This window comes from Eschrichtius robustus, chromosome 15, assembly GCF_028021215.1.
Source record: "Eschrichtius robustus isolate mEscRob2 chromosome 15, mEscRob2.pri, whole genome shotgun sequence".
In the NCBI taxonomy this organism is placed as follows: Eukaryota; Metazoa; Chordata; class Mammalia; order Artiodactyla; family Eschrichtiidae; genus Eschrichtius; species Eschrichtius robustus.
Window position 1 is genome coordinate 7,406,984 of NC_090838.1, and position 26,863 is coordinate 7,433,846.

At 55.1% G+C, this 26,863-nt stretch overlaps 1 protein-coding gene across 1 annotated transcript in view; it reads left to right on the forward strand.

Annotated features, from left to right (window-relative positions):
* HPCAL1 (hippocalcin like 1) overlaps positions 1–20,297 on the forward strand; it is a 111,390-nt gene extending 91,093 nt beyond the window's left edge. The window contains exons 3-5 of the mRNA XM_068564498.1: positions 14,118–14,513; positions 16,883–16,988; positions 19,428–20,297. Of these exons, the coding sequence (XP_068420599.1) occupies positions 14,136–14,513; positions 16,883–16,988; positions 19,428–19,525 (582 nt within the window). The 5' untranslated portion in view covers positions 14,118–14,135 and the 3' untranslated portion in view covers positions 19,526–20,297. The remainder of the gene's footprint in view (positions 1–14,117; positions 14,514–16,882; positions 16,989–19,427) is intronic.
* The last annotated feature ends 6,566 nt before the right edge of the window (positions 20,298–26,863 follow it).

Below are 26,863 nucleotides of genomic sequence, written 5' to 3' on the forward strand. Positions count from 1 at the left end.
CCAAACCTCATTCATTTGGGGCACAGGAATTCAAAATTTGCAAAGGGTTCATTTAGGGCCCATGGATTGAGAATTGAGTCATCACTCAGGCAGGAACCTGGCAGAAATTAGCTTTCTACCACCTGCTGGGAAAAAAGGGACCGGGTCTTTTCCCAGGGATCCCAGGGAGAGGGACACACACTCCAGCCAAGTGGGCGAACTTCTCCGGTGCTGTGGAGACCTCCACTGGGGATAGACTCCAAGACGTTTTTTAGAGTGGGACATGCCTGGGGGCCACATTGTCCAAACTCGTATTTTTTAGATGAGGAAAGTAAAGCTGTGAGACTGGTGACTTACCCAAGCTCGCCCAGGCCTCCCGAGTCTGCCCCGAGGGGGGAACGTCGGCGGCTGTGCTAATAATAACAACTGATTCCTTTCTGCTCACTGCAAACGCCGTCATCTCCCTCACAGCTCTCTGACATTCCAATCCTTACCCTTTGCCTGAAAAAGAATTCAGAGACATTTTTTCAGGTATTTTTTGACTCAGACTTTACCCAAAGGGTAGTTCAAATTTGTAATTAGTCTGAATTCCTAGCATTTGATGGTGTTTTTTCCTTCCTTCCCCAGCTGCCTCTCCCCTCCCCCCCTGCACTTGTCCTTTTGTTCCTCAGTGTCCTCTACCGCGCTGTTGTACACCGTTCGCTACTGTTGTATTGCTAGGCCAGTCATTGCCCAGGAAGGTGCCTGGAGAGGTCGCAGGCCCAGCTGTGCGGCCTGGATGGGCACTTGCTGGCGGTGGTCTCCCCAGAAGCTCGGGCCTGTGAGTGTCTGAAGTGGAGATGCTGCCTGGGCCCCCCGCCCACCTCCCCGGCCTTGTTTATGTTCACACCCTCACGCCGCCTCGAACACTGACTTCCCCTGGAATGCTGCTCCGACCCTTCTCCACTGGGTGGACGTTCCCCGGATGGCAGCTCGGAGGCCCACTCGCCCCTCTGCCCCCGCAGAGCCCGGCTCCGGCACGGCTCACGTGTCCCGTCTTCAGGTCCTCCTGGTGCATAAAATATCTGCGAGTTTAGTAGGTGTATAAGATAGAGGTGGCACGAATGCAGGAATGATAAGCACGGCCCATACTATTTTCTCTGAGATAATTGAATTCCCAGGAGTGAAATCCTAGCCATTCCATATGCTGTTGTGTAGGAAAGGCCTTCACCCGAGAGCACCGCCCGCTCCGCTGCCAGGCCTGAGTCTGATTTCCGTCCCAGTACCAGGAGCCAGAGAACAGATCGAGGCTTTCAGACAGTCAGTGGTGGGGACCACGCCAGTGTGGAGGAAAGGGGCGTGCTGTGTGTGTGTGTGTGTGTGTGTGATGGGTATGGTGTGTGTGTGATGTGTGTAGGGCGTGATACGTGGTATGTTGTGTGTGTGTGATGTGTGTAGGGTGTGATATGTGGCATGCTGTGTGTATGTGATGTGTGTGGTGTCTATGTATGGTGTGTCTATGGGTATTGTGTGTGTGAGGTGTATGTGGTGTGTGCAGTATGGTGTGTGTGTGCATAGGTGTGTCACAGGCCCGCCGAGGGCTGCCCTGTCCAGCACAGATCTGAGCGGCCGGCCTCCCGGGAGCGCAGGGGTTGCTCTGGGCTCATTCTCCTTCAGTATCTGCGAAGTGCCCTGTCCTTCAGGGAGCCTGTCCCGTGGGTAAAGAGGGTCCTCGTGCCCGTTTAAGTGGACCTGAACCAGTTAGAAGCCTCAGGAGACACCTTGCTGTTGGAGAGAGCCCTTCACCTCCTCGGGATGGGGGCTCGTGGTGTCCGTGTCGCACTGATCCCCGGGGCCTCAGGCTGGAGCCGAACTTGCCTTGGGCAGCGTGAGCCCAAGGCTCTGCCGCTGTTGCGGGACTGGGTCTCTCCCATCCTTTTCCCTCATTTTCTCTTTGAAGAACAGGAGTTGGATTCTCACTGGCCCTGCCCCCGCTGGATGTATTGAGCCGCTGGGATCCCAGGCCCTCTGCCCACCTGGGTGTGTGGCCCAGGGTTTAATACCACTGTGTCAGGCATGCAAGGGAGAGGGTCGGTGGGAAAGTGCAGGACCGCCTGCGCCTCCAGCCTCCCAGCCTGGCTCTGTTTGATACTGTGATTAAGCTCATCAAGCGCATCACGCATTTCTTTTATCATAAAAGCTGTGATATAACCTCCATATATTTGTCTGATGCTTAAATTTGTCAAAGCCCTTTCACAGCCTTCATTTCCCTTTATCCTCACAACTACACTGTGAAACCAACAGGTTGGGACCATTATTCCCATTTACTGCCAGAGAAACTGAGGCCCAGAGAAGCTCAGAGACAGCCAAGACCAAAAGGCTGGAGAAGTGGGTCCTGGGAGGAGACTCAGGCTGGCCATTTACCATCCAGTGGGGGTCCCTTCTGTACACGGGTCCGCAGCCCCCGAGGCTGGCATTCGGTCCCCTTTACAGAGGAGCATCAGAGGCTTAGTCTGGAGCCTTGAGACAGGGGACTGCCTGACTAAAGCCCAGGGAGTCGCCCCCGCCCCAGGCCTCCCGGGAGCTGCCTGTCCAGCCACTGCGTGCTGGGTGCTGGCCCACTGGCTGGGCCAGTTCCTCTCCTCGGTTCCTCTCCTGCTGGGAGGACGTTGCCTCGGGGAAAGACTGCGGCTCACATCCCGGCCGGGAGCATCAGAGTGGAATTGCAGACTCACTCTGCCGCCTGCCTGCGGGTCTTTCCCACGCGGGCTTGGCCTGCGTGAGTCACTCCACAGCCAGCTGGGCCCAAGCAGCCAGGAGGAATTTACTCCAAGATGTGCAGGGGCCGGTGTCCCAAACCTCCATGCGTAATAAGCCAGCTGAGGTGGTGGCCCCTCTGCCAGCTCTGTCCCCCCACCCCCAGGGCTGACCGAAGGGGGAGCAGATCTGTGGCGGGGCTGGGAGTGGAGGGAGTGGCTTCTGAAATCTCAGACCGGTTCCTGTCTTCAGCCGACGGTGTCCAGCCTGCCGTGGCCTCTTAGGTTTCCTTCAAAAGAGCAGTCAGCCTGCGGCCGGCTCTGGGTCCCTGAGGAGATGCTGTGTGATTTATATGTTTGTTTGTTTCAACCTCGGAGCTTTTATCGTTCGATAGAACAGTGATAGAGTCCTGAGTCCTGGACGAGATTCATTCTGAGCGTTTCCTGGGGCATGGGCTCTTTCTGGGGAGGGTTGGGGGGCATCACCACCCCCTGTTCCAGCCCCTCCTGTTGCTCCCCTTGACCATCTCCTCTGCAGTCGGCATTGCATTTTTGGCATTCTTCTGCAGTCATGCTCAGTGCGCATGTCCCAGCCTCTGTGGCACTGGGTGGGTTCCCTCTGGGCCTCCTTGCCCTGGCACACGCTGTTCCCTTTGTCCGCCCACCTGGAGAACTCTTGAGCCTTTAAGCCTGGCTCAGAGCTGCGCTGTCAGGCCTCCCAGCCGTCTCACGGGGGACAGGCCAGCTCGGCTCCGGCACTCCCGGACCCTCTTAAGTCAGCCTCGTTCTACATGTTACCCATCTCGTGGGTGTGCTGGGGGCACCTGGGAAGGGTCTCTGTGTCTTGTTCATCCAGGCGTTTCCATGCCCGGCACAGAGTGGGCCTCGGGAACGTTTGTGGGCAAAAGGGAACAAATTTCCCTCCCCACTCCAGCCTGGCATTTGGGGCTGTGCCACCATAAGCCTCAAATTTGCCTTCAAAGCAAGGCACTAGGGCTCCAGGTGGGGCAGAGGAAGCCCCAGGCTCTGTGGCCAGGACTGCACGCCTGGACTCCCACCTGGCTCACTCAGGCCCACCTCTCACCAGGTGCTGCTGGCCCTGCTCCTGGCCTGGCATCCAGCACCCTCTGTAGAAACATGGGACTCACCTATGGCTGGACATGCATGGCAATTTCAGCATTAAGGAAAATCACGCGGCCTTGGTGTTGGTCCTGCCTCGAGTCCTTTTCCTGTTGCATCATTAGGGTCCGTCGAGAGAGGCTCATCCTCTCGGGCATTTCCCCTTCCTTTCCCTGTCTTGTTCTTCCCCCGGAGGCTCATTTATGTCTGATCCACTAACCTGCCTTCCTCCACTGGGCAAGCAGCTCAGAGTGCTCGTCCCCTGAAGACTCAAGTAGCAGTGCCCTTGGCTCTAGGTGAGGCTGCACCACTCAACTGAGAGATCCCAGCTGGAGGGCAGAGTAAGCCCCCGTGGCTGAGGACCACGCGGTTGGGGGTGTGTTCACTGCAGGAGGGAGGAGCTGGCACCAGTTTGGTGACTGGACCCCTACTCTGCTGCAGCTGGTCCTGTGCCGATAAATGGAACTTTCCAGAACACCAAGTCTGACTTACAGAATGTCCCTTCCTGGAGCTTCAAGCCTGAGCAAGAGAGCACTTTGTCATCCTAATCCCTGATGTTCCTTCCCATCTTCCTGTTACTGGAAGAGTCACAAAGTGTTAGAACAAGAGGGTCCTAGAAGAAACCCATTCACTTGCTCATCTGTTCATTCATTCGGACACTGTGCTAAGCCCTTGGACACGCCACCATTATTCAGATATCTTTACTGAGCCTAGTTGCGTGCCAGGCCCTGTTCTGGGCAGTGCGGGGATGTAATGGTGAGCAAAAGCAGGGAGTCAACCATGTATCAGTATAGTGCCAAGTAGTAGGAACAGCCACGAAAAGGGGGCAGGGTAAGGGCGGATGCTGCTTGAGATGGGCTCTTTGGAGGAGGTGCCCCCAAGAAGACTCGAGCAAAGATGTGAACACTGAGGGAGTGCACTTCGCAGATACTGAGGGGGAGGGCACACCAGGTGGAGGGAATTGCAAATGCAAAGGCCTTGGGGCTAGAACATGCTAGCAGGTTCTCCTACTAACATGAGTGAGGCATCCTCTTTCCTAAAGGAGCTCACAGTCTAATGAGGGAAAAACATTAGTAAACGATGCACTAAAAGTTGAGGTCATAATAGAAATAAGTTTAAAAATGGTATTGGAATGCAAAAGGAAGAGCAACTGTAGAGGGGTTGGGAAATGCCTCCGTGAGTAGGTGACATTTGAGCTGGGCTTTGGTGGATGAGTAGGAGTTTGCTGGGTGGCTGAGAGGAGCAGCCACATGGCTGACCTGGTGATTTCAGGCACAAAGTATTCAGGGAAAGCTACCCACAGTTCCTACTGCTGTTGTGTTAGCGCTTTCTGCAAGGGAAAGAACATCCTCTCCTCTTGGGGACTTTCCTTTCCCTTTCTCCACCTCTTCCTTTTCCCCTGCCTCATTTAGGGCATGTCAACCTCAGGAAAGTGGAAGGAGAGGATGGCTCAAGATAAGGAGGAGATTTCTCTGCCTTGCTTGGTCAGCCTGCCTCTTTCCTTCCTTCTTCCTTCCTCTCTCTTTTCCTCTCCTCCCTCCCTCCCTCCCTCCTTCCATCCTCTCTTTTATATATTTTTAAAGCTTTGGGGAGTCGTGGGATTTTAAACTGTTGGGGTGGGTACAGAAGTCAGGAGGACTTTCAGTTGGATTTCTCAACCATGGTCACTGCCTGAAGCCCATCCAGCATGTGAAGCTGTGATGCAACAGTTTTTCAGGAAGCCTCTGGAAACGGGCTCCCCGAGGTCCGTGGGCTGAATGTGGATCTAGGTACACCCTGTAGCCACCAGCTCCAGAGGTGTTACTAACCCCCTCTTGCCCTAGATCTCACCTGGGGCTTTTGTGTTCTCCCTCAGAAGAGGAGGAGGGACACCCCCTTTCTGCAGCCCCTCCCCCTGGCCTTACACCTTAGCCAGGACCAGACCTGGGTCTTCATTGCAGCTGGCCTCCGGCAAAGTTCTTGAAGCTGCTGAAAATAGAAACCTGTGGGACTCACGTGTAATTATGAAACGCAAACACCCTTATCTTTCACTCAAGGGCACCAAGGAGTGAAATAAACACAGGCCACCTCTCCCAGCTGGGTCGCAGTTAGCAGTGGGTCTGTAAACAGGACGCTAAGGAACTTGGTAGCCCCCTAAACCGCGCCCCAAGGGTCTACGCAGTGCTGAGCAACCACTAGATAGACAACGCAAGTCACCTACATATGTAATCTTAACTCTTCTGGTAACCACCTTAAAAAAGTAAAAAGAAACAGATGAGATTAATGTTACCAAAATGATTAATCCTACTATATCTCAAATGGTATCATTTATCATTTCACATGTAATCAGGATAGAAAAATTATTTTTTAATTAATTAATTGATTTTTGGCTGCGTTGGGTCTTTGTTGCTGCGCATGGGCTTTCTCTAGTTGCGGCGAGCGGGGGCTACTCTTTGTTGTGGTGTGTGGTCTTCTCATTGCCGTGGCTTCTCTTGTTGTGGAGCACGGGCTCTAGGCGCGCGGGCTTGCTCAGTAGTTGTGGCTCGTGGGCTCTAGAGCGCAGGCTCAGTAGTTGTGGCGCACGGGCTTAGTTGCTCCGCGGCATGTGGGATCTTCTCGGACCAGGGCTCGAACCCATGTCCCCTACATTGGCAGGGGGATTCTTAACCACTGCGCCACCAGGGAAGTCCCGAAAAATTATTAATGAGATATTTTTTCCCTGTATTAAGTCTTCAAACTCCAGTGAGAATTTTACTCCTAGGGCACTTATATGAATTCAGATTGGCCACATTTTAAGTGCTCAATAGCCACTGTGGTTACTATATTGGACAAATACAGCTTATAGATGGAAAAACTGAGGCACCAGCGAGGTGGAGGGGGCGTGGCAGGGGCGGGGTCAGAAAGCTGGGAGGCGGGGTCTCCAGCTCAGGTCCTGGGGAGCCTGCCCGACTGCGCCCTCTAGCGTCCAGCCAACCGCACTGCAGCCCGAGCCACCCCTGCACCGGGTCCTGGCAGTTGTCGCAGACCTCTTGGGGCAGGACTGGCCCCTCCTCTGAGCAGCTGCACTAGAAGCCCAGGCAGCAGGCGGCTTGCTTCCCACCCGCATACTGGGAGGAAAGAAGGACACAAATGCAGTCAGCCTCTTTTCCCCCTAGGACCCGGGCTCAGCCGCAGGAGGAGGGTTTCTCCATGAGTCATCAGGAGAAAGACCCAGGGCTGGTGCTGCATGAGAAACAACACAAACCGCCAGTTTTTCTCCTGCCCCTCCGGCCCCCCCGTACCCCACCCCACCCAGCGTGTCCTGGTCTGCCAGACAGAACAAGCGCTGTCTCAAGTGAGCCCTCCAGTTCCTTGAAGTGCAAATTCACTGCCGCCGCCCCTCCAGCCTTTGGCCTTTTATAAGGAGTTGGTTCCTCCCACCTCTCCCATCATCTTCCCCCCAAGTGTTTCTAAGTCTGGTTGGCCCAGCCAGCTTTGGAGATCTGAGGTGATGAAAGCGTTTTAGAGCAATGGGATGAAATGTCTACCCACGCCGGCAGCAGGCGTTGAGCTGTGATTAATGGGACACACGCGCCCTCGGTTCCAGGAGCCTCGCCGGGCAGCTGATAGGAACTACGCCATTAAGAAGGCTTTAATTTGCAGGCAATACAGACTTCGGGTTAAATATTTTCATAGGGCTCCCCAGTTACATGTTTACTTTTTTTTTCTTTACAATTTAACACATTAAGAACAACAACAGAGTAACTGAGAAGCAGAGAGATGGCTGTTAGCGCTACATTAACTCCCGCCCCCATTTTTTCCATTACTGTGAATTAAAATGTCGTCTTCGATGCCCTCAGAAGGCTGTTGTTTGTCTGATCCAACCCCTGCTTGGTCGTGAAGCTTTTTAAGCCCAGTAAGAGATGGCTCTGACCTTGAATCAGTTGTCCTCCCCTGGCACGTCCATTCTTCACCCCATCTTTCACTGGAGATGAAAGTAAGATTTTCTGGTAAATGAAAGCTGGGGTGTTTGCCTGATGACAGGGCCAGGGGGCCATTTCTGCTGGGAAGTGGGAGTGGTGGCTTTGTCTTTGCAGAAAGGCTTGCGTTTTGTCAGCCATCTTCCCAGCCAGCTGGTCGTCAATAAGGTTGGTTCATTGGCTTAATTAGTAACAGAGGGGTCACTGGGGTGCAGCGTTCCACCATCCACCATGTTCCCTTGAGGCTGCCTGCTTCGGGCCAAGAGCCTCTGGGACAGAGTGCTGAAATGAGGTTCTTTGGAAATATTTCACCCGAGCCTTTGGAAAGCACACGCAGGCTGATCCAGGAGGTGATGGGGAGTGCCGGTGGGGCTTTATGTGACATTCATGGGCCCCACTTCATGGCTTCATGAGAGTCACGGTGGGAAGGCCGTCTTGTGAAACTGTCTGGTGAGAAGTCTAATGGCAAGAAGACAGAGGAGGTGGTCGCCAGCTGGAAGCCCTGCCTGTCACAGACAAGCTCGTGCCTCGCAGAAGCCTCAGTTCTTTGTCTCTAAGTCGGAGATGTCGGAGATGCCCTTGCCTGCTCCCAGTCTGGTCAAGCGTGACCCCCGCCTGCAGGGCCTGGAACCTGCCGTGTGCGCCCTAGAGGTGGCCTGTGGGAGTCGAGCCTCCAGTGGCTTTTAAAGTCCTTGTCATTCAGTTTGGATTCCGCGTGCCACCTTCCTAGGCAGACTGCCTCCGCTCCACGTGGGAATGAAGGATTCCTCCTCGGAGCTTGGACCTTCCCCCGCCCCCTCCTTCGTGTCACTTATTATGCCCCATCCGTATGCCATAAGCAGCCTGGAGTGAGAACCAGGACCTCCGTCCCCAGGCATTCAGAGGACCCAATGGACTGGAGTATACTGCGCACAGCCTGTGCAGCCAGCCTGGAGCCAGACCCAGAGGACACGCCCAGGGCAAGGGCGGCCTGCACTCCTGGGCTGAGGTATTGGGGGGCAGAGCACCGGCTAGTGGACACATGTGCACCACAAGCACTTGCACAATTACTCAGGTGCAGGATGTGATGAGGCACACAGGATTTGTAGACAGCGGGTTTCTGGATTCTTCCAGGGGATGCTGTACCACCTTCCCTGATTCCATTGCCTGTCTTGGGGTGTGGGGGGGTCAGCCCTTGTGATGAGAGGCTTCCGCATCTCAATAGGGACACAGGATTCTTCGACCTGGGGCCTCCAGACCCAGGGGTCCTAGACCATCAGACCGCAGAGGGGCCCAAAGAACACTGTGGTCCTTATACCGCCTGGCCGCCCCCCCCCCCCCCCGCCCCCGCACCGGTTTTAAAATTTGTGGTAAAATATACATAACATGAAATTGACCATCTTAGCCATTTCTAAGTGTACAGTTCAGTTGTGTTAAGTACATTCACACTGTTGTGCAACCAATAATCTCCAGAACTCTTTTCCTCTAAATTCAGCTTGGGCTCTTAGGGAATTTCTACAAACATAAGCCCTCTCCCCAACTCTGGATTTTTACCTGGCACCCCAGGATGGCTTCGACATCCTTGGAGTTGTCTTGAACTTTCTGTAGCAAAATTAATGTCACCGACTTTTAAAACGGTAATGCTGTAAGTCAGCCCTTTAATTCAGCTGACTGGGCATGGTCAAGAAATCAAAGCAGAGGTGGGTACCCTACTTGAAAGCCGTGGGGTCTCCCTAAAGGACACCGGAAAATCAGTGATGGGTTCCTGCAACATCATCCTCAAAAATGTGGTCTCCCATCAGCCCTGATTTTGACAGCCCCAGATTTTCCTAACTCAACCTTCAAGACAGTGGCAGGAAAACATGTTTTTCCACCCACCATTTCTTGATAGTTTTCCCCCAAAGTAAAACTTATCTTTTTTGTTTCCTGGACACATCCCTCAATTTCTCCCAGCCTTGCTTTTCCTCTCTGTACAGCTTGGAATGCCAGGCCTGCCCTGCCCATCTCCCAGGGTTCAGGGTCGATCGTAGAGCTCCGTGGTCAAGTTCAAATGGACTCCTGGTCACATCCCAGCTCCAGCAGCTGTGGGACCCTGGGAAAGTTACTTGACACCCCCGGGCCCCAGTTTCACCATTTGTGAAATGGTCTGCACAGTGCCTGGCACAGCTTGGTGAATTGTGGCTGCAGTGGGGGGTTTTGATGCTAAAATGGACCAGTGTGAGTGACTTGCCTGCATCCTACATGCTCTGGCCTTGATGAGCTCTTCAAAGGCAGGACCCAGGCCTGATATGTCTGTCCCAGAGTCCTACCTTCTCCCCTCTCCCCATCCCGTGAGCCCCCAGAACTCTCAGGAAGGACCCCCTGCACTGCATCCCCCAAAGGGGAGCACACCCAGGCTCTGCTGGAATGCCAGCTTTGCCAGAAACCACCCTGCCTCAGAGTTAGCAGGTGTCTGTATGTGTGTGTACACAACCAGCACCAGCACTGCAGCGGGAAGGCCCACTCAACCAACACAGACATCTGTTCTGCGCCGGGCCCAGGGGGCCGCTGGGATTCTGCAGCCCCACGCGCCTGCCTGTGGGGACACGTGAGAAGGGCTGGGAAAGCTGAAGCCTCCCCGGGCAGACCTCGGAGCCCTCGACTGTCACCTTCTAGCGGTTGTGTTGACCGTACTTGTCGTGCTCCCTGATATGGTCCTTTCCTTTCCATAAACATTCGTTACATTGGGTGGAGGAGGTGTTAGGAGTTTGGCATTTCTGTGGGATCAGAAAGAATACAAATCACAGACAGATTCTGAGGCCAGTTGATACCGTTGTTCTGAGCGGTGGTTTGGTTTTCGCTGAGGTGAATGGATTCTAAAAGGACCGACCGTGGGAATTCCCTGGTGGTCCAATGGTTAGGACTCAGCACTTTCACTACCTGGGCCTGGGTTCGGTCCCTGCTCAGAGAACTAAAATCCTGCAAGCCATGCGGCGCAGCAAAAAAAAAAAAAAAAAAAAGAAGAAGATTTAGAAGGACCAACCCTGAGCTCTCAGAGCCCAGAGCTTCACAGAAGGTGGGTTGTTTCCACGATGAAAAGTGCAGGAATGCTAATTGGGAGAAGGATGTACCATTAAGTATTGAAGGCGGCCGGGAAGGCCATGTTCATGACCACGGTGCCCTCCCCTGGACCAGCCTCCCCTGGACCAGCCTCCCCTGGACCAGCCTCCCCTGGCTGCCCCCAGCAAGATGTGGGACAGGGGGCCAGACGACCTGGTCCGAGGGCTGGCTTTGCCTCCAGAACCTCCGGGCCTGTTTCCTCCCTGGTGAAGTGGGACTAATACAGACAAGGTGTCTGATTAAAAACAAAAGTGTCCCACAGTCCGTGGACCTTCTTCTGATTGTCCCCGATGCTGGCAGATCAGGAGTTAAAGCTTTGGGAACCTCACGGTGCCTGGCACGGGGTTCTGCCTCACGGACGCCGATGCCACGCGGTATCAGGTCAGTTCTCGGGGCAGCTGTCTTGGGGCCCCAGAGCTGCTGCATCAAAGCACCACAGATTGGACAGCTTCAAAAACAGAAATTTATTCTCTCTAGCTTCTGGAGGCTGCAAGTCCAAGATCAAGGTGTCGGTTGGTTTGGCTCCTTCCGAGGCCTCTCTCCTTGGCTTGAAGACGGCCGTCTTCTCCCTGTGTCCACACATGGTCTTCCCTCTGTGTGTCTGTGTCCCAAGCTTCTCTTTCAAGGGTACCAGTCAGATTGGATTAGGCCCCACCCGTATGACCTCATTTATCTTAATTACCTCTTTAAGGGTCCTGTCGCCAAATACAGCCACATTCTGAGGTCCCAGGGTTAGGACTTCAGCATGTGAATTTGGGGGGGACAGTTCAGTCCACGACAGCAGCTGACCCGCTCTGCCCACCCCTGCGGACACGTGGGCACACGGTGCTGGCAGAACGGCCTCAGGTCTCAGCTGAAGGAGTGAGGAGCAAGGAGGGGCAGATGCAGTGAAACTCTCCACATTGCAGCCCCTTCTGCTCGTGGATGCTGCCTTTGAAGCATGAGATGGGAAGTTGAAGGAGAGACACCTAAGACAAACCACTCCTCTCCACATCCTCCAGACACTGGCTAGGAGACTTTCACAATTAAGGGGAGTGTGGAAAATACAAAGCCTTGAGAGCAGCTGAACTGAGTAAAGGACTGAAGATTAGCCTTTTTAGTGCAGGAAACGCGGAGGTGGAAGTGTGCAGTCTGCGGGGTGTCTTAAGTCAAGTCTGGGAGCCCTGGGGCGGGGGAGTGGGGCTGCTGGGGGCCATTGGAAACTGACAACCAAGTTACGTAGAGATTTGCTGGTTTCCACCTATTAGGATCAACCTATAGGTAAAGCAGAAAGTAGAGATTGTAAACCTTGATGATGTACAAATAGTGGTTCCCACACACGACAGGAGCTGATGTGGAAGGAAGGTGGAGAGGTTAGGGGAGGAGAGGGGGATCAGTAGCTTTGATCGTACAGAGAGAGAGAGATCCGGGTCAAGTTGCTCAAGCAAGAAATAGAGGATTCTTGTGTGTTTATTTTTTTGAATTAAAAAAATACACAGAGTTCAACATTTGAAATTACAAAAAGATTTACACTAAAAAGTCTCTGTTTGTATAAAAAAATAAAATAAAAAATATATATAATAATAAACAGAAAGTAATGGTAGAGGGATATTTATTAAAAGAAAATATGTTTGTTGTAAAAGAATAAATGATCCACAGAACATTAAAAAAAAAAAAAAAAGAAAATCAGCTATACCTCAATGAAAACTAAACAAAAAAAAAGAAGTCTCTGTTTGACCTCTGTCTATCAGCCGTCTCTGTGTAGCCAGTGTTATCATTTCCCAAGGAGTCATTCCAAACATACAAACACGCACATATATTTTCTCTTTTTTTTCCTTCCACAAACGGTAGCAAACTCTATGTGCTGTTCTGCACCTTTTCTTTTCACTTAAAAATAGATCTTGATGATTATTTCACATCAGTTAGTAATGACAGACGCCTGGGTTGTTTATTATTACAGACAACGTGTAGGAACTGGCCGTGTACACAGGCTATTTGCACGGGTGGGAGCATCTTTAGATTTGTTCCTAGAAGTGGGGTTGCTGCGTCGAAGGGAACGTGTTTGTAATTTTGAAAGATATTCCCAAATCCCCCTACCTGGGGGGTTAGAAAAGGAACTTTTCTGTAATTTAAATTTATATCAATTTAAATTTCATATAATTTCAAGTCATAAAGATAACAAGTAAAAACAATGACATATGTGTATGAAACTAATAAAACCTGGGAGGAGACAAAGAAGAAAAAGGAAGTGCCAGGGAAAATATGTGAACTACATTGATTATATTTAGTAATGGGGATTCAGTACTTAATGTTTAGCATTCATAAATGTTAAGAAGCAGTTCAAGGTGGTTACCTCTGGGACGAGGGTGGAAAACCTTTTTTTTAAATTTTCTATTCTATGTGCTTCAAAAATGAGTAAGCCAGGTACTAGTATTACTGTGAAAAATCAGAAAATAAAATGAGGTGGCGAGGTGAAAGCTGTATTAATGTCTAGTAAGAGTATCACCCCAGGGTCAGTCTTACGGATGGGTCTTATGGAAAACCTCGCGGGGGAGCACGCTTCTGCATGCCCGCAGGTGCCTGAGACTTGACTACAAACCTCAGAGACATTCATGTACTCTTGGTGCTAATTGTAGATCCACCCCTGCCCCCCACTCCCAACCAGAGGGCTTCTCAGAGGCGAAAACAAACAAGAGGGACTCCTTAAAAGCTTCTATATAAAGCAGAAACTAACACACCATTGTAAAGCAATTATACTCCAATAAAGATGTTAAAAAAAAAAAAAAAAAAGCTTCTGGATGCCTGTTCTAAGGATAAAATCAGAACATGGTGCCCGAACAAGAAAAGAACTGCTCAGAACACAGGGTGTGGGGTGCAGTCAGCGTGACAGTTTTGCCTGAAGCTGATGAGGGTGGTGAGATTCACCCTCCAATCTTGTACAGCCCCTGCTGGGCACTTGATAAACGCCTCATTCCATTGATTTCAAGTTGCTGTTTTTTCCACATTTCCACATTCTGGAAGTCAGGATATGCCTTGCAGCGCGAGGTGGCCTGTCCTGACTCCACCGGAGTATCCTGGCCTTCCTAGTGGTACACAGACCGAGGGCCCGCCTCCCCGCAGGGGTCCTAGGAGGGCTGAGGCATCGCATCGCGGGAAGGGCCGGAGGCGGGCCTCTCCGGCCCTTGGTGCGGGACACGTGGGGGACGTTTCTCCGCCCCGCTCGGTGGCTGTAGGCTGTGGGGAGCCCTCCCCCGCCCTGATGGCCCCAGCCCGGGCCCCTGTCTTGCAGGTGTCGCCGCCGGCCGCCATGGGCAAGCAGAACAGCAAGCTGCGGCCCGAGGTGCTGCAGGACCTGCGGGAGAACACGGAGTTCACGGACCACGAGCTGCAGGAGTGGTACAAGGGCTTCCTCAAGGACTGCCCCACCGGCCACCTGACCGTGGACGAGTTCAAGAAGATCTACGCCAACTTCTTCCCCTACGGCGACGCCTCCAAGTTCGCGGAGCACGTCTTCCGCACCTTCGACACCAACGGCGACGGCACCATCGACTTCCGGGAGTTCATCATCGCGCTGAGCGTGACCTCGCGGGGCAAGCTGGAGCAGAAGCTCAAGTGGGCCTTCAGCATGTACGACCTGGACGGCAACGGCTACATCAGCCGCGGCGAGATGCTGGAGATCGTGCAGGTGCGCCCCGGAGGGAGGGGCTGGCGGGGCGCAGCCGCGGGGGGTGGGGGTGGGGGTGGGGGCGTGGTCCCCCGAGGCCCCGCCCACTCCGGACAGCGCTCCTGTCCTGCCCGCGCCTTCAGCCCTTCGCGGCTAGGTGGCTGCCAGCCCCTCCCTCGTGCACTTTTGAAAGAGACCAGTTGTCACCGGACTGGCGGGTCCTTGCAAATAGTGATGAGAAGGGCCATTGTTTACTGATCACTGGCCATCCATCAGGCCTGGCCTAAGCCCTTTGAGGAGTTGTGGCCTTCCCGACCCTGGCGGGGCGGGGGTGGGGTGGGCGGAGCGGGGGGTGGAGGTGTCGTTCTCTGCATTTCACAGAATCTGAGGCTGGGTGGGGGATGGTGATTTCCTGAGAGTTAACAGAGCTGAATTACAGTAATTCAGGGAGAATTATAGTAATTGAGAGGACCCTTGACACTTGCAGAAGGCACCTGCCAAGACCTGTTCGAGTCCCCGTATCTGAGAATAAAAGAACAGTTTGTCATGTCCCCAGGAACGTGCAGTTGTAAAGCAAAACTGAAACATTAGTGGTCACAGAATAAGCTCTGGTACGGAAAGCACCGCTTCAGAGACCTCTTCTCCTCGACTCCAGTCAACAGCTCTGGCAGGGGAAGCTGTTTTCCAGAAAGAAACCGTGTTTTGTCCACTTCCCCAGCTTCCTAGGTGTGTGGTAGAGAGGCACAGCGCTGCCGTTCCCTGGGTGCCTCCCTGCACTCCCACTCCTGGAGCCTGGGAGCTTCAGTTCTCGAATTCCTCAGAGGAGATGTCCTCTACGTGGAAGGAACTTCCGGGCTAAGCCACAAACAGAGGGTATCAAACTCATGAACTCCTAGACCAGCAGGAAGTGGCCTGAGGAGTGACCAACCTATTTCCTGAGCAGGTGGTTTTCACACAGTGAGAATAAATCAGCACAGGTTCAGGGGACTCTGCTTCAGCTGTCGCTCCTGGCTCTTAGTGACAAGCGGTGGCAGAAGGAAGAAGTCTCCTTCTCAGGAATCACCTGTCCCGGCCCACAAGCTGGCCCTTACGCTTCCCTGTCCCTGGCCAAGCAGACCGGCCCGGCCAAGACTTAGAGACACAGCAGGACAGCGAGGGGCCCCGTGCCTGTCCAAATGGGATCTGGCTGCTAGGCCCCCAGACCAAGTTCCCAAACTCTGAGACCCTCCCCGTGGCACCCGCAGGTGGCTCCTTGGCCTGCTGAGCGGGATGCCCGGCCACTATACCTTCGTCAAAACAGACTGGGTTCTAAGTACTTCAGAGCCCACCAGAGGCCAGGAAGGGCCTTGGCTCTGCCTCCTCTGCACTTGAGCAAGTGCCTGCCCCTCTCAGGAGGGTGTCCTGTCCCAAGAGGCCCTGAAAGACACACTGGCCATGCTGTGAGGCCTGGCCACCTCCACCCTCCTCGGCAAATGGAGAGGGAGCAAGGAGGAGAGAGTATAACAGATACCAGAAGCCTCACTTGGGATCATTCCTTTTTGGTTTTGTTTTGTAAACCTGCTTTTTAAGATGCTACAACTCTCAGACTTCTGCTGTCCTTGGTGTGTTGTTTCAGGAATGAGACTCTCAGTCAAGCCATCTCCGCACAGAAACCCACAGTGGCACAGCCCCTCCCCCTCACGAGTTACTCTGATGAGCTTCTGGTCACTGGCCTCATCACGCCCCCTGGACCCCCCCCACACACACGCACACACACACACGCACACACACACCCACCACTGGGCCGGGCCCCTTGGACAGAGACACACAGAAACGGCTGGCAATGGTGCTGAGCCCTTGGATGGCAGTGTCCTGGGGTTCTCGGTCCTGCTGGAGAGACCCATCTGCCCTGGCGCTGGCCTTTCTGGGGCTAGTTATGTGGCTTTCCCTGTGGGCTGTCTTTTTTGCTTTTAACTCAGGTACAGCAATCCCATAGTCAAACGTTTGCGGCTACGTGTGCTGAGTGATGGGCAGTGCACGTATGCGCCTGTGTCACCACCACCCTCTGTGAGTTAGGGAGCATACCCAGCCCCACAGAAGGCCTGGGAACTGTCCCACCTCCCCGCCCCGCAGACACCCACAGGCTTATAGCTGTCAAAGTGGGTTGTTTTGCCTGTTCTTGAACTTCACGTAAATGAGTCTGGCTTCCTTCTGCTCACGTGCTGTCTGTGACATGCATCCACACTATTGGGAGTAGCAGGGAACATTCCAGCTGGGGAAGGGCCCTGAAGCTGGTGAGCATCCTGACCTCTTGTCCTGCTGTGGGCTGGGCAGAAGCTCATGCCTGTGCCCCATCCGCCCAGGGATACCCTGGAACCTCTGAGCACATGTGTCTGTGTCCCCCTTTGCAGGCTATATACAAAATGGTGTCCTCCGTGATGAAGATGCCCGAGGATGAGTCCACGCCGGAGAAACGGACGGACAAGATCTTCAGGCAGATGGACACCAACAATGATGGTAGGATCCCTGTGTGTCTGTGCCCCACTGCTGGGAGCAGAGATGTGTTTGGGACACTTTCCTCCTTCTCTGCAGCTTCTCAGGCCTCACCTGGCCCACACCTGGCCCACACCTGGCCCTGCCCGGCCAGTGCAGCTGCGCTGAGGGGAGAGCCGGAGTTCGGAGTCGGGGCACTGGGCCAGCATCCTGCCCCATGAACCATAGTCTCCTTGCTTCTAGAACGGGGAGACTGTAGGCCCGTGAGCGTGTCCCGGGGAGAAGAGGCAGGTGTGCCCTTGGCACCTGGGCCCTGGAGGGGTTGGGATCAAGCCTCCCAGGTGGTGGGGGTCCCTTTGCCCCCCATCATCCCTCCCCCAAGCCTCAGTGGCCCCAGGGACTCTGTCGGGATGTGCTGGCCTGCAGCAGCTCTGCCAGGATCTCTGGGCCCACACCGCAGCAGAAGTGGCATGTCCAGGGGGGCGCGGTGGCGACCATACAGTGAGGACGTGCCCTGTGTTTCCTTCTCTGCATTGGCCGTGAGCTTCTGCAGGGTCCCTGCCGGGGAAGGTAGCTATGAAACTGGATGGATCCGCACTTCTTGCCAGTGTTAAGTGCAGTCCCAGAGTCAGGTCTGATTTGCTTTTGAAGGATAAAGAAATGCAGCATTTAGAAAAGAAAAAGAGAAAATACCCCTGGGCTGCGCTGGAGATTAAAAATAAGCTAATGCACAGAAAAGTGCTCCTAAACCGTAAAGTGCGGTTTGCAGATGACGCCAAGGACTGAGCCAGCAGGGGGAGGGGGGCAATGTGGCTGCAGGCACATCATCCGCAAGGAAAGTTTTCCAAACACGATCCATCAAATGTAAAACAAGATGGCCTCGTGCCTGGCGTTGCCTTTGGGCCAATTTAAAACATGTCTTCTGCCTTCCAGGGTAGCAGCACAGGCTTTGGGTTCAACAGACCTGCTCCAACCAATCTTGGCTTTTCTGAGCCTCAGTTTACTCCTCTGTGAAATGGGGATAATAATTCAGTCTCTTGTGGTTTTGAGGATTCAGTGAGATGGAGCCAGTAGAGCTCTTAGCACAGCGCCCGGCTCTCCCTCCACCCACCTCTGCCCCGACCCCTCAGGGCCTGCTCTGGGCACCTTCCCAGGGTGTTTGTGAACTTGGGCCTGTGCCCACCGGGACAGAGCTTCTCCTGTGAACCCCGGGGTCCATGCGTCCCTGGAGCTCGGGGAGGGGTGGAAGAGGCGATGTTGGAGGAGAGAAGAGTGAAGCAGGGGTGGTCCAGAGCTAGGCCCTCGTCCTTCTCTGGGGACTGCCCCACACCTTCCCTGCCCCCCTAGGAAAGCACAGGTAGCATTGAAGCACCTTCTCCTGTGACCTGAGCCTGGCCGAGCACCAGGAACACCCTGATGGCTGCAGGACAGACTGTGCTCAGGGACCCCCAGTCCCTTGCCAGCCCCGCTTTCTGCCCGGAGGAGAGGCTGGTGCTTTCAAAGCTCCTCGCCCTGAGCGGTCGGAGCAAAGTGCCCGCCGACCATATGAATGGTAACAAAGCCCAGTAACCCCTGTCCATCATCAGAGGGGCCCAGAGATCTTCTCTTCTGCCGAGGGGATGGCTGCCCCCTCCCTTCCCAATCCATCCCTTAGCCTGGGGTTGTTTAGCCTCCCTCGGGGCCAGCCTGTCTGCCCCCGCTGCTGGGGACCCACAGGCGGAGGTGTCCGTCTCGGCAGTGGGCAAGCAGGAGGCCCCTGCCTGGCTTCCTGGCAGCAGCTCACTAGCTGAGTGCATCCTGCAGGCCAGGCGTGGGCTGAACCCCTCAAACACATCCTCCCAATTAACCCTCCCGGTGGCCCTTTGAGATGGGCGTTCCCACGATCCCACCACACAGATGAAGACCCTGGGACGTGGAGAAGTTGGTAGCTTGCCCATGGCGGCAGAGCTGTGAGCCCTTTGTGTGCTGGGCGTGGCCTCAAGCTCCTGCATTCCCTTTACTGCTGTCCTCCGGGGTAAATGGCTCTATTTCATTTTACAGCTGCAGAGCCTCAAACGCAGAGGCAAGAAGTAGGTCCCTACCCAGGCCTGGCCCTCTCGACCCTGGGTTAGTTATGGTTTAGAGGCAGATGTCATGTTCTTTCTGGACAAGGCACATCTTTCTTAAATAAGGCGTGGGGCTATTTCTAAAAGGGTTTGAATTGCCCCACCAGGCACGGCCTGCTGCCATACTGGGTACGTCCCTTGCGATGCCCGGTGCTTTGCAATGAGCACTGAAAGCAAAAAAGGTTTTTCCAGAAATGCCCTGGAAGTGTGTGGAGCCTGGACGCATCTAGCTTCAGGAGGGCTCAAGACTTGGGCCAGAGGAGGCGTCCCTGACGCAGGAGCCGTCCCCGTGCTCTCCTAAGGGTGATGAACGGTGAGCACTGGCTAATTCCCATTTCTCCCGCCCTCCATCCCACAGGCAAATTGTCCCTGGAAGAATTCATTAAAGGTGCCAAGAGCGACCCATCCATCGTCCGGTTGTTACAGTGTGACCCCAGCAGCGCCAGTCAGTTCTAAGGGGTCGGCGTCTGGACAGTGCAGAGAAACACAGGCTTGTCTTGCCGTTTAAGCTTTGCTTGCAAAAGTGGACGCCTCTTCAATCATTCCTGCTCTCCCGGGGTGGCCAGGCTACACGCACCTGCCCACCTGCCGGCTTGGTGGCCACGCCTCCCTCCTCACCTGGCCTCCTCCCACCCCCTCCCCAGTCCCTCCAGGGCGAACTCCCCGACATGTGGTTACTCCCAGGGCTCACGGTGTCCTCGCTTCTGGGGCACCTCCCCGCCCGCAGGGAGCCCAGAGGACACCCTGAGGATCCCGGTGGGACTTTCTAAGATGGCGCCAAGGCCAGCTGATTGATTTTGTGATCGCAGGTGACTCTGTGGGAAAGACGGGGACAAGAACAGAGGGAGAGTAGATGGGCAAGCCCTCCCCGTGCATGGCTCCACCCAGCTCGTTCGTTTTCTCTGACCAAAGCCGCTTGCACGTATATATACTGTGGTCTCCTTTTAATATATAAGTTATACGTATGGTGAAGTGAAATGTAATGTGTAGGTCCCATATTTAATGCCTCGATTGCCTTTGAAGCGTGGTTCCCTCATGGCCTGTGATCTCTCCGAGCCTGGTTATCTTGTGGTATTTATGCCCTCAACCTGCCCTTTTCAAGAGGACATGCATGCGTGCCCAGGGCCGTGGAGACCCTCCCGTCCGCGTAGTGAACGCTGCATCTCTGTAAGGTTTGTCCTCCCTGTTGATTGGTCTGGCAGTTCCTGTATTAAAATGATCAAATAAGTGGCATTGTCTGAGTTATGTGTGGGATCGGGAGACCCCCGTTCTGCTGCCGTGGCCTCCGCGCTCTCCGGAACAGGTGGATTCGGCAGGTCCTGCTGCTGTTTGTAAACTTGGCCCCTTCTGTACCCATGTAGCCGTTACTGTGTCTATAAATCTTGTGCAGCCTGTTCTTCAATATCTGCCTAATGCCAAGAAATATTTGTGGAAATGAAAGATGACAGTTCTTGGCAGGTTTGACTGTCAGGCTTCTGCCTGCATCCACCCCCCCACCCCTGGCTCTCCCGCCAACCCCATGGTTTAATCAGCAAGGCAGCAGGACCGCACACCCCCAGCGAGGACAGAGCGGGGATCAGGGGTATCAGCACGGGGCCATGAGGGCGGGCCTGGTTTCTCAACCTGTGGCCATCAGGATGCTTCTGGTCTCAGAAGCAGAAAACCCAGCAGAGGGGCCTTCAACCATAAGGATGTTTACACCATGTGCCGAGACTAATGCAGCAGCTGGGGGGCGTCGCTAAGGATGTCCAGGTTCCTTCCGCCTCCCCACCTCCCTGCCCCTGGCCTCACAGGCAGCTTCTGTCCTCGCACTTGAATCCTTGGGGTCCCCGCAGGGCTGTCACCGTGCAGGGCAGTGCAGCTGACACGGGAGCCTTCCACAGGCAGGACGAGAAGCAGCCTGTCTTCTGTTCTTCCTTAAAGGGGAGGAGAACTTTCCAAAATTCTCCTGTCCTCCCTGCCCACCACTTCTCAGTGCCTTGGCCAGGAGTGTGAGGTGACCATGACTGGCCAGTCAGGATGCACCCAGCTGATGAGGGCCCCCTCCCCCCAGAGGGCATGGCGCCAGGAAGGGTGAACAGGATTGGGGTTCTGGTTCCAGTGTCTGGCACATCCACCCATGGGCCACGTGACCTCGCTGAGTCTCACCTGTGGAAGCCGTGCAGCGGGGAGACGGGATCAAGGTAAGTGGGCCGAGCGCGTAGCTCAGAGCCTGACCCACAGCAGGCGGTCAGGATTTTAGAAATCTTAATACCTTTCCCCACTCCATGCCTCTGAATAGAAACAGTGAGCCCTTCTGCAAGTGACTGTCCAGCCAGTGGCACTGCCCGAGGCTGGACCGTCGTGGGCGGCGCCAGGGGGAGGGGGGGTGGGAGGGGGAGGCCAGGTGACCCGGGGGTGGACCCAGCTTGCTACAGAGAAGCAGGATGGTGCTTTGCCAACTCCGCCCGGCCTGGAGGAATCTCCCCTCCCAGAGAGGGGCTTGTATTTTACAAAATGTAAGGAGAACTGGCCAAGGCTAAATCAGTAGTGCTTGTTGCCTGTTGAGGGGAGGCGGGGAGCGCTGCAGTGCTACTAACAGGGGACATTGCCCAGGAATGAGGCACAGATGGGAATGACCACTGTAACAGGGTTTGCCCCAGAAACAGAGCAAAGGGGGTGTCTCCCTCTGTATGCACACGTGTATACTGGAGTGGGGCGGGGGGAGAAAGAGAGAAAGATTCATTGCAAGGAATTGGCTCATAAGATTATGGGGGCTGAATGAACCCAAGATCTACCAGCTGGAGACCCAGGAGAGCCGATGGCATTAGTTCCAGTCTGGATCTGAAGGCAGGAGACCGACATCCCAGCCCAAGACCGGCAGGCAGAGGACGAAATCTCCCTGCTCACTTCAGCCTTCTGTCTAGTCAGCCCTCTGGATGAGGCGGCTCACATTGCCGGGGGCGGGAGGGGGGGCATTCTGCTTTACTCAGTCCGCTAAGTCAGATGTTCATCTCCCCCAGAAACGCCCTCACAGACACACCCAGAATAATGTTTAACCAACTGTCAGGACACCCACGACCCAGGCAAGTTGACCTAAAATAACCATCCCAAGCACTTCCACCCCAATGTGGAAGATGTGGATCTGGGGGTCAGGGTGGTGCCTTAGGCGATGAGGAAACCGGCCCAGGGAAGGGCAGGGACGACCCACAGGCCCGTCACTCACTCCGGGGACTCCGCTAGCAACCGGCCATGCCCCTCAGGTCCCAGGAACTCAGTGGCAGAATCAGAACTAGTCCGATTGTCTTACTCCCCAGACAATGCCCCTTTCACCGTGTGTGTGTGTGTGTGTGTGTGTGTGTGTGTGTGTGTGTGTGTGTGTGTGTGTGTGGAGGGGCAGGTGGTGTGGTCTCTGCAGGCAGGGCTTGGTGGGACTCAGGCATCTAGTTTGGGGGGTGTGTCTGCCCTACAAGGCAGCGTCATAGACACACACCCAGGCCCGACCCGTGCAGAGACTTGGCACCAGACTCCCGGCGCGTCTGGCCTGGGCCCGTATCAGCAGGTGAGTGGCTTCTGGGGACGTGTGCGAGGCTGCGTTGGGTGACAGCCCTGCAGCTCCTTCCAGGTGGGTGGGAGCGGGACCCGAGCCCCCTGGCCCTGGCTCTCAGCTGGCCCAGTCGGCTTTCACAGTAGGGCACCCACCCTACTCCTGTCCCCAGCTCGGGCTGAAATGGCCTCCGTGAACTTCATGCGCGCCCACACACCTGCCTTTCCCAAGATGCCATGCAAACGTCCCTTCCTCCAGAAAGCCGTCCCCACCCCTCCCCAGATACTCCCTACAGCCCCCACGCTCCCCTCACCCACAGCGCTGCTTTCTTTGTATTGACCTCATAATTCACTTCTTTCTGGTCGCCTTCCCCTTTCCCCTCCCCAGAGCCGGTACAGGCCAGGCTTAGAATTAGGGAGTTCCCTGGTGGCCTAGTGGTTAGGATTCCAGGCTTTCACTGCCACGGCCCAGGTTCGATCCCTGGTCGGGGAACTGAGAATCCCTCAAGCCGTGTGGCAGGGCCAAAAACAAGGGGGAAAAAAAAAATTAGAGGCTCAGAATGAGTGAGTGAACAAACGAAGAGTCAGCGTGGGGTCCACCCCACAGGCTGGAACTGCACCCAGTGGGCCTCAGACACAGAGGCAGAGGTACAAGTCTCAGCCTGGCCACTGACAAGCCACGTGACCCTGGGCACATAAAGCAGGGGCCCAGAGAGCCAAGGGTGCTGACCTTGATCTCGCAGGTCAGCTGGCAGAGCGACAGGCTGCAGAGCCTTGGGGGAGGTCGAGGATGCCCGTGGGCCAGGATCTGCCCCTCTCTCTGCCCCTCCAGCTCGGAGCGAGGGCTGCAGATGGTTCCTGGCTCCTCCAGAAGGGGGCGCCAGAGCCAGGGCTGGGACCAGGCGTCCAGGGTGGGGCGGCCCCTGCTGTGGGAAGAGTATGGCCCCGGGCCAGGCGAAGATGGGGAGGGGCAACACCAGCAGCCTTAAGTGCCCGGGGAACCGATGTGTGGGGATAAGCAGGACCTGGACTTAGGTCTCAAGGGCTGGTCAGTGGGTGGGGTGTGAGGGCAGTGCCCCCTGCTTCCCACGCCACCCACACGCTTCAGCGGGGTGGGGAGGGGGGGAAGAGGGTGAGCCTGGCCGCACGGCCCGGGCGGGGCACGGGCACGAGCGGTGTGCCCAGGGGGCGCCTGAGGGGTGGCTGGCCAGGTCACCAAGTGTGGTGTGGGTACTTCAGGAGCCCAGGCTGGGGGCATCACCCACTCCGGACAGGCAGGGGGCACAGAACGCAGGCCGTGGGGACCCCCAGCTGTTCCCTGCGTGTGAGGCAGGGGGTGAGGGCTGGGCTGGGGGAGTCTTCGCCTGTGGGGCTCGGGAAGATTTTCCGGGGGAGCAGCCTGGTCCCGGACGAGCTGTCTGGAGCCTCAAAGCCTAGCTGCCCAGGTGTGGCTGCCCTTGGATCTCCCCCTGAGCCAGGCCACGCTCCAGTCCCCACAGCCCTCCTGTCACAGTCAGGCCTTCGCCATCGTTTGCTGAGGGACTGAAGGACCTGCCCACTTGGTCGCAGCGTCAGACGGGCCGAGGAATCTCAAGCGCGAGGTGCTGCTGCCCCCTGGTGGGCGTAGCCGGGAGGGCCGTCCGGGCCTGGGAGCGCGGATTCCCCAGCCTGGGTTCGGAGCCTCTCGGGCCAGCTTCATATAGGAGCTTTCTGTCTCTGTCCCATTTGACAGATGAGGAGCCTGAGGCCCGGCGGAGCACCTGAAGCTCCACACAGCACACAGAAGCTGAGGCCGGGCTCCTGGTACCCGGGACTCGGAAGCCTGGTTGATAGGGTTGTCACATAAAATACAGCCTGACCAGCCGGCAGGTAGAGTAACCTGGGAAAACCTAACAAGGATGGATTCTGCACAGAGATGCAAGGTGACCATCGTAGGGGTCACCGTGGGCCGTGGGGAGCACAGGGCTACAGAAGACAGGCTGAGCGAGGCCTGCGTGGGCCAGTGGGCCGCCTGCGAGGCAGCACGAAGGCTGCTCAGCCAGGAGGCTAGAGACGGCTGTGGAAGGCGTGGACAGTGGCCTGGCCCTGGGTGCGGACGGGTCCAGGTGCAGGTTCAGGCTCTGACCCTGTCCCCGGGTGACTGCGCCCTGACAGGGCAGACGGCCCTGCCTGGGCAGTGACGGGGCTGCGGGGCAGAGGTTGGGGGTGAGTACTCTGCCCCGATGACTCGGCCGCTTCCGGCAGCCTCGGGAGCTGGGTGGGCGCAAGCCAGCCCTGCCAGCCCTGCAGAGCTGCAGAGAGGCCCTGGCCCTGGGCCAGCCCGCTGGCCCTGGTTCAGCTGCTCGTGCGCGTGGGAGTTACACGACTGAGGACTTTTTCTCTGGGACTCTCTTTCCTCACCCAGGAGGCGTATTTCATTTGATTCCTTTAGGATCAGCAATAGACACGTGTAAGAGTGCGCACGAAGTCGGTCTCCACTCCCCTCCTCAGGCCTCCATCCTCCCGGTACACGTTTCTGGTCAGTTCTTTCAGAAGTTTCCGTGCGCGTGCAGGTATGCGCACGCACACCAAGTTTGGCTTGCTTTTCGCACAGGGAATCGCTCACTGCACGGTGCTCCTCACCCCGCTCTTTCTCCAGCGTGGAGATCGTCCCCCACCAGCTCCTGCAGGGCTCTGCGTCTTGAAGCAGCCGTGTGTTCAGTGATCTCAGCAAGTACCCTCTTGATGAGCATATGGTTGTTTCTAACCTGTGCTGTACAGACACTGTCACAATGAAAAGCCTTGTAAGCCGACTTGTCAGAAAATTCTTACAAGTAGACTTGTTGGGGCAAAGAAAACGTGGATTATTTTTGATATTGCCACATTCCCTCCAGAGAGATTATTCTTATTCTCACTTTCCCATCTGCCTTGGGCGAGCCAGCCTGCTTACCCAGCAAGCCAGGGCACTCTTCTACCTTCGCCAAACTGACAGGTGATAGATTCTCGTATTTTTAATATGCACTTAAGTTTTAAAGTTTGTTCAAGTTCAAAGTTTTTTCTTTTCTGTGAACCTAAGTTCATGGCTTGCCCACTTTCTATTGAATTGTTTCTTTTTTACGGATTTATTGGAGCTCTTTTAACACAAAGAAAATTGGCCCCTTCCATGTGTGTGAGTTTTCCCATTTGCCCCTTGCATTTTTGACTTCAAATGTTTTCTTCTTACAGATTTGTGGCCTAACCTGTCACAATGAAAACCTTCATCTGGGATTTACTGTGGTGTAAGGAGCACCAGTGACATTTTACTTTGCCCAGGTGGTTACCCATTGCCCCACACTCCCTGTCCCCAGTCCTGGGGTGGGCCCGGCAGTCTGCATTTTGAGACGCTCCCCAAGTGATTCAAATGCAGGGCCTGCCAGGCTTGGAAACCACTTCCTTTACCTTGGACCAGTAGCCCCTCCCACGGCGGCCTGCGTGGAGACTCCAACACCCTCAGGAGGAAGAGTCACCCACTGCCTTGGTGGAGGCCAGAGCTATATTCACTTCAAATCAAGGTCTAGAAATGTCATTTCTATGAATGACCAGACAGTACCCTCTATAATGGACATAGGTAAGTGAACACTGCAAACTAGAACTTAAGAGGGTCCTGGAGGACAGTGATGACCGACACACGCCCAGCCGTCTGAGATCTCCATCCTTTTGCCAAACTCGCCGCCAAGTCATTTGGCCCAGCCCGGGCCGTTGTCACCATACAGGCTGCAGGGCTCACAAGTGGCTTCACCAAGCTGTCAAGAGCCAGGTTCAGAGGCTGTTGTGTGGGCACCATGGGACTACCTGGGGCTACTTCTGCCCCCACCAGCACTGGCCAGTTGGTTGGACTGCACTTTTACCTAAACAGGCTGAGAGAAGAGCAGTTCCCAAGCCCTCAGTACTGCATACTTTTTGAGTGGAAAACCTCTCCTCTTTTCAATCCAAGCTCAGTGCTGTCACTAGCGCATCTTGTTATTCCTTACTTCTGAAGGTAGATCTGATTTCCCAAAATCCTAGGCATGGCATCTAGCTTGCATTTCTTGGCACTTAATCCATACAGAACACCAATTCCTTTATTTTGAACATTAGCAGTGGGCAGACTGAGGACCCAGAAAAGGATGTGCTCACAGGAAGCGGGACAGACAGTCCATTTAAGTGTTCTTTCCTCTATTCTGCCCAGACTCCAGTCAGACCTATTGTCTCTGTGGCTCCTGAGAAGTCTTATTCAGGAGTCTGGCAATAAAGCAATGTCCTCAGGTCCAG